The sequence below is a fragment of the Mandrillus leucophaeus genome, unplaced genomic scaffold, assembly GCF_000951045.1.
Source record: "Mandrillus leucophaeus isolate KB7577 unplaced genomic scaffold, Mleu.le_1.0 Scaffold8, whole genome shotgun sequence".
Lineage (NCBI taxonomy): Eukaryota > Metazoa > Chordata > Mammalia > Primates > Cercopithecidae > Mandrillus > Mandrillus leucophaeus.
This window is the reverse complement of record NW_012108696.1, coordinates 3,995,340-4,003,067: the sequence shown is the minus strand read 5'-3', so window position 1 is coordinate 4,003,067 and position 7,728 is coordinate 3,995,340. Positions and strand designations below refer to the sequence as shown.

The 7,728-nt window shown below is 43.9% G+C and overlaps 1 protein-coding gene across 1 annotated transcript in view; it reads left to right on the top strand.

The window, feature by feature from the left end:
* The window catches only part of RFX2 (regulatory factor X, 2 (influences HLA class II expression)), a 74,624-nt gene that overhangs the window by 14,798 nt on the left and 52,098 nt on the right, over nt 1-7,728 (top strand). The window contains exon 5 of the mRNA XM_011967479.1: nt 7,432-7,506. Coding sequence (XP_011822869.1) covers nt 7,432-7,506 — 75 coding nt within the window. The remainder of the gene's footprint in view (nt 1-7,431; nt 7,507-7,728) is intronic.

The window sequence follows — 7,728 nt, the reverse complement described above, 5'->3', positions numbered from 1 at the left end:
AAATAAATCACTTGGGTACTCCTCCCATCTACCAGAAGTCTGCTCAGCCCCTGCATAGCAGGGTTTTTTGTCCAATGATCAGGGCGAATTATTTGCCAGCCAACACACATGATGATAATCGCTCTTCCCACTGCCTGCCTTTGACATTCCCACACTCAAGATACTGTTTGATAAAGGAATTTCGACAATGGCACATCTGCTTTTCCTCTCACTATGACATTTATCACCGCTTTTTAATTTCGTAGAGTTCCCTTTTTAGTGCAGTTGGAAGTTGTTTGTTACATTTGTTGCAGCTGATGATCCAATGTTGATGCATTATTGTAGACTACACTCCCGTTCACATTAGGGTTCTGTCTTGGTGGTGTGCGTTGTATGGGTTGTGGCAAGTGTGTGATAATATCACTTTTGAAGCTGGTTTTATAAGGTTTTGTTTTGTTTGGTTTTTTTTTTTCCGCAAAGGTGGGAAAAGTACCCAGGTTTACACTTACAAGTACCCCTTTGAAAGATATGTCTGAAGTTTTAGTCTCCGATTTGCCTGTAGTGACATGATTAAAGACTGTCATACTAAAAAGCACTATTTTTCACTTATTCTCAAGCATTTCAATTGATTTACCAGATAAGTCATCCTTCTTTGTCTGAAGTGACATAACCTCACTTGATAAGGTGTTAAGACAACCATGGACAAATGGATTATTGATCTTATAATCAATTAGCTACCGATGGATCTCTTGGGTGTTGACCCGTGTCTTATTTTCCTATTTTCTTTTATGGCACCGTATGCAAAATGATCACAGTATGTGATTCCAGACTTGGTCCTGGTCCAGAGGAAGGACATTAGTGAGAAAATGGATCATATTCTATAAAGTCCGTGGATTAGTTAAGAGTGTTGAAGTTAAGAGTGTGCAGTGGCTCTATAAGAATCGGTCCTGCTGGGCGCGGTGGCTCACACCGGTCACCCCAGCACTTTGGGAGGCTGAGGCGGGCGGATCATGAGGTCAGGAAATTGAGACCATCCCTGGCTAACACGGTGAAACCCCATCTCTACTAAAAATACAAAAAATTAGCCGGGTGTGGTGGCAGGCGCCTGTTATGCCAGCTACTCGGGAGGCTGAGGCAGGAGAATGGCGTGAACACGGGAGGCAGAGCTTGCAGTGAGCTAAGATCGCACCACTGCACTGCAGCCTGGGGGACAGAGCGAGACTTCTTCTCAAAACCAAACAAACAAACAAAAAAACAATCTGCATTCTTGGGCCAGGCACAGTGGCTCATACCTGTAATCCAACACTTTGGGAGGGCGAGGTGGGTGGATCACGAGGTCAGGAGATGGAGACCATCCTGGCCAACCTGGTGAAACCCCATCTCTACTAAAACACAAAAAAAAAACTAGCTGGGCATGGTGGCACACACCTGTAGTCCCAGCTACCCAGAAGGCTGAGGCAGGGGAATCACTTGAACCCAGAAGGCAGAGGTTGCAGTGAGCCAAGATCGTGCCACTGCACTCCAGCCTGGTGACAGAGCAAGACTCCATCTCAAAAAATAATAATAATAATAAAATAAAAACAATCTGTATTCTTTATAAAGACCCCAAAGGGTTGTCAGCATTTTATCTTTAATTAGCTCCTTCTATGGTAACATGTCTAAGTTCTGTTTTAGAACAGAGAGTGAATTAACCACAGCAGGTTTAGGAGTGTCCTTCTCTGTCTTGTGTCTCCACATTTGGGTTTTGGGGGAATGACCACCTCTCCCTCCCCACACCATGGCCACTTCTAGCTCCAGGAAATGAACTATGATCATGCCACTGCACTCCAGCCAGGGCAGCAGAGAGAGACCCCACCTCTTTTTAAAAAAAGAGCGCAGAGGCATCAAACTGTCCTAGAAGTCACTGTATTTTTCACCACCACATGCTCACATTCTAAAAAATGTTTTTAAGAGAGCAGAGAAAGAGGCTGGGTGTAGTGGCTCACACCTGTAACCCCAGCACTTTGGGAGGCCAAGGCGGGTGGATCACTTGAGGTCGGGAGTTCAAGACCAGCCTGGCCAACATGGTGAAACCCCACCTCTACTAAAAATACAAAAATGATCTGAGCATGGTGGCGGGCACCTGTAATCCCAGGTGCCTAGGAGGCCGAGGCAGGAGAATCGCTTGAACCTGGGTGGTGAAGGTTGCAGTGAGCCAAGATCACACCACTGCACTCCAGCCTGGGCAACAGAGTGAGACTCCATCTCAAAAAAAAAGGGAGGGGATGGGGGAGAAAGAAGGGAAATACTAGTTTCATTTAAGAATGTCCTTGATGAAGCAGTAAAAAATATTAATTTTATTAAATTTCAACTCTTGAGCACACATCTCTTTAGTATTGTATGTGTGATGAGATGGGAAGTCCATCAGAGTACAATGACCACCTCCCAGAAAAACCTATGTGTGCTTGATTGATGTGTGGGCAGAACTAGCCATTGTTTTCCTAAAACTCCATTTCTGCTTGACAGAATGACAAACTGTGATTACTCAGACTCAGGTATTTGGCAGACATGTTTTCAAAAATAAACAAAGCCTGACATATTAAGAAAAACAGCTGGCACGTTTTTGTTGCCAATGATAAAATTCAAGTTTTCAAACAAAGAAATGAAAATTTTGGAGTTGTGTCTGCCAACCAGGAACCTGACAGCTTCCCAAAAGTTGATGACTTTTCTGATGAGGTTGGTGGTGATATTAATGAATGTGATTTCTTCACACTATTTAATGAAATGTGGCAATGTTTGGAAGATCTGCAAACTCAGTAAACTCATATTTTCCAAGTGACCAATATATGATGTTACAAAACTATACCCATTAGTAAAATACTCATTCAAGTTTCAAGGGAGACTAAAATTACTTTTTGAGATTACTTATATGTATATTTTTTTATTGAGATAGAATGTATGTAACATAAAATTCACCATTTTAAAGTGGACAATTCAGTGGCGTTTAACACATTCACAGTGTCGTACAATCACCACCATTATCTAGTTCCAGAACATTGTCATCACCCTGAAAGGAAACCCCAGCCCCATTAGAAGCCACTCTCCATTGTCCCTTCCTCGGTCTCCTGACAGCCACTAATCTGCTTTCTGTCTCTAGGGATTTGCCAATTCTACATATTTTATGTAAAAGGAATTATACAATATATAGTCTTTTGTATGAGGCACATCCATGTTGTAGCATGTGTCAGAACCTTATTTTTTTGTGGCTAAATACTATTCCATTGTATGGATGGACCACATTTTGTTTATCCATTCATCTGCTCATTGACTTCTGGGTTTTTCCACTTTTTGGCACTTTGACTAAGTCATTTCACTGCCCTCTGGCCTCCATGGTTTCTGTTGAGAAATCAGCCATTACTCATATTCTGGATTCTCTGTTTGTGATGCCACTTCTCTCTTACTGCTTCTAGGATTCTCTCTTTGTCTTTGCCTTTCAACAGTTCGATTATAATGTGTCTTTGGTGTGGATTTCTTTGCATTTATACCACTTAAAGTTTGTTGAGGTTTTTGAGTGTGTAGATTCATGTCTTTCATCAAATGTGGGAAGTTTTCAGCCATCACTTATTCAAATATACTTTACCACTTTCTCCCTCTCCTCTCCTTCTGGGACTCCTATTATGTGTTTGTTGGTAAGCTTGGTGGTGTCCCACGAGTTTCTTAGGCTCAGCTCATTTTTCTTCTTTTTTCTTTCCGCTCCTCAGACTGGGTAATCTCAATTGACCTATCTTCAAGTTCCCTGATTCTTTTTTCTGCCTGCTCAAATCTGCTGTTGAATTTTTCATTCCAGCTGTTATACTTTAAACTCCAGAAATTTTATTTGGTTCCTTTTTACAATTTCTATCTTCTTGTTGATATTCTCTACTGGTGAAACATCACTCTCATGTGTTTTTTGTTGTGGTTGTTGTTGTTTTGTTTTTGTTTCTGTTTCTGTTTCTGTTTTGATATGGAATCTCACTCTGTCACCCACGTTGGGGTGCAGTGGTGTGATCTCAGCTCACTACAAACCCTGCCTCGTGGGCTCAAGCAATTCTCAGGCCTCAGCCTTTCAAGTAGCTGGAATTACAGACGCCTACCACCATGCCTAGCTAATTTTTGTATTTTTAGTAGAGACAGGGTTTCACCATGTTGGCCAGGCTGGTCCCTGAACTCCTGACTTCAAGTGATCCACCCAATTCACCCTCCCAAAGTGCTGGGATTACAGGTGTGAGCCACCACGCCCGCCTGTCATGGTTTTTTATAGTGCTTTGTACATGATTTCCTTTAACTCTTTAAGTATGTTTTATATAATTGATTTAAACTCTTTGTTTCATAAGTCCAAAGGCTAGATTTTCTCAGGGACGGTCCTATTTATTTATTTCTACATATGGGCCATACTTTCTTGTTTTCTTGCATGCCTCATAATTTTTGTGGAAAAGTGGATATTTTGAATAGTATAACATGGTGACTCTGAATATTGGATTCTTCTGTTCTCCCCACAGTTTGCTGTTGCTGCTTATAGGTGTTGTTGATTGTTTCATGACCTTTCTGAACTAATTTTGTAAAATCTGCTTTTTTTTTTTTTTAGACAGTCTCACTTTATTGCCCAGGCTGGAGTGCAGTGGTGAGATCTTGGCTCACTGCAATCTCCACTTCCTGGGTTCAAGCGATCCTCCTGCCTCAGCCTCCCCAGTAGCTGGGATTACAGGTGTGTGCCACCACACCCACCTAATTTTTCTTCATATTTTTTAGTAGAGACAGAGTTTCATCATGTTAGCCAGGCTGGTCTTGAACTCCTGGCCTCAAGCAATCCACGTGCCTCTGCCTCCCAAAGTGCTGGGATTACAGGCGTGAGCCCCCACACCCAGCCAAAATCTCTATTCGGTTACCTTAGTGGTCAACTAGTGATTTGATGGAGATTTCCTTAAATGCCAAGTTTTATCTTTTTTTTTTTTTCTTGATTAAGGTTTCACCTGTTTGCCATAATCTTTTAATTCATTTGCAGAGTTCTGATAAAGTTGATTCTGACGATGTTTGCCCATGTTTTCACTGCTTTTGTGAAGGGATGGGTTTTGGAGTTCCTTACTCTGTCATTGTCATGGATGTCAGCTCAAGATTAATGGATTTCAATGTTACTGAGTATGAAAAGCTCGTTGATATGGTTTCAGATTCCACATTGCAGCTAACCTTTAAGAAATTACCAGTTGTCAAGTGTTGCTATAGTATCAAGTAAAAATATCCACAATTATCTGAAAAGGCTATTAAAACAGTGCTCCTTTTCCAAGTATATATCTGTGTGAGGCCAAGTTTTTTCAATGTACTTCAGCTAAAACAGTAAACAGTATACAATAGACGGAGATCCAGAAGCAGATGTGCAGAGCTGTCTTCTGTGAGCCACACACTCCACAGACTTGTGAAGACGTAGAATCATTCCGCTCTTCTCATTTTGGGTTTTTTTTTTTTTTTTAAATTTGGAAAGTGTACCTATTCTTTAAGTGTTAACCTATAATGGGTTTATTATTTTTTAATGAATTAATACATCTTTTTAAAAATTATCTATTTTGATTTCTAATAAGGGAAATAATAGATTTAACTTTTAAAAACAAAAGCAGGTGGTGTGTGGTAGCTTATACCTGTAATCTCAGAACTTTGGGAGGCCGAGGCAGGCGGTTCAGTTGAGGCCAGGAGTTTAAGACCAGCTTGGCCAACATAGAGAAACCCCATGTCTGCCAAAAAATACAGAAATTAGCTGGGTGTGGTGGCACACGCCTGTAACCCCAGCTACTTGGGAAGCTGAGGCATGAGAATCACTGGAGCCTGAGAGGCAGAGGTGGCAGTGAGCCGAGATCACATCATTGCACTCCAGCTGGGAAACAGCGCAAGAGTCTGTCTCAAGGAAGGAAAAAAAAAAAAAAAAGAAAAACTCTTTTTCAGGGGAGGCAGCGAAATCTGAAAATTTTGTCAGAGTGTGTTTTTTACTAGACCGAACGACTGAGACGCACTATGTTTGGAGAGACAGTGTTTTCGTCTCCTTCCCAATGTGCTGGGCACTGGACGAGGCCCCTGAGATGAGGGCAGACTTCCAGAGGTCATGCACTCTGCTCTCCCAGCACCCACAGGTCAGCGGTGTCCCACAGGGAAGGTGCCACCGGGCGGTACTCACCTGCCTGCCCAAGCTGCAAATCAGAATGGCCCCAAGACATGAGGGTGGCATGTGTCTTTTCTTTCTATCATAGAGGTGGCGACTGCCTTCTCATCGCCTGCGCCCTGAGGCCGATGGGTGGGGGAGGTCTCACCATCCTGCTTTCCCCTGGTCCTCCACCGTACCTTCTGCACTTCTTAAAGGCGACCCTGACGTCCTCCTTGGCTTGAAGCAAGGGTCGCTAATGAGAGGAGGCAGAACCACAGTGGTCAGAGGCCGTGGGAGAAGCAGTTAGCCTCTCGCTCTTGAACTCAGCTCCGCAAGCCTGCTCTCGGAAATACACACTCAACCTGCTCTTTGCAGAACTGTCAAGTCTTTGGCCTCCCTGGGTGTTTTAGGAAAGGAAGCATATACCTCAGGTTCGTTTCCTTCCACTTCAGTCCTCTGGTCGTCGCGGTGGGCTGCAGCAGATTTTACATCGCCGTTTTCCGTGTGCGAGTCTAGGACAGACCAAATGTGTGGGAATGCCTTGGCGGCCACGCACAGCTGGGTGCCTCCTCCTTTGCATGGACCTGCCACCCACCTCTCTCCCCACCTCCATCAGGTCCTTCAGGATCCAACTCAGGAATCCCTCCTCCAGGAATTTCTACCGTTAGCTCCCCAACTCTTTCTTCCAGAACTCTTTTCTCTTTTCCAAAACCTTCTTCGCACAGCTCCCACTAGATAAATAACTCGCCAGACAGTGTCCAGTGGCCCTGGATCCTATGGCCTCCTGGTGGCAGGGTCTGAGTCTGTGGCCTCGTTGGTAGCAGCGGGGAGACCCTGGGCTTTGCAACAGGACGGCCTGGCTGGGGAGTCAAGGCTGCCATCTGCCCTTGCTTTCGTTCTGGTTCCCCATCGATGTGGCGTGGGGAGAGGAGCAGGTGACTATGAGGCTGGCTTGGCGGACACTGGAATGGATGCAGCAGCTGCATATTAGTGTTATGATGTGCACACACATATGCCGGGTTAAAATTCAGTAGCAAGTCTTTACCACACGATTGCTGCTGCTTCTGTCAGACAGGCTCTCGGGCTTATCTGCGTGTGCAAAGCAATACTCCCTGCCTCAGCTTTCACGCACAATTTAACTCACCCCCACCGCCCTGCCTGCGTGGAGCCTCCTTTTTATTTTGTAGGAGCTCGAATCATTATTTGGATATTAATAAAAACAAATCTTGGCTGATGCTAACCATCTGATTTCCTTTTTTTTTTTTTTTCATTTTGTTTTGTTTTGTTTCTGCACACATTTTCTTTAGCTTGAAATGGCGATTGAAAACCTCCAAAAAAGCGAAGGAATCACATCACACAAAAGCGGTTTACTCAACAGCCATGTAAGTGTGTGTCTGACCTGGCAACCTGTCCCTGCTCTGCTTGTAACCTGCATAGACATTTTTAAAACAAACAAAGGCAACCGGGCGCGGTGGCTCACACCTGTAATTCCAGCACTTTGGGAGGCAGAGGCGGGTGGATCACTTGAGGTCAGGAGTTCGAGACCAGCCTGGCCAACATGGTGAAACCCCATCTCTACTAAAAATACAAAAATTAGCTGGGTG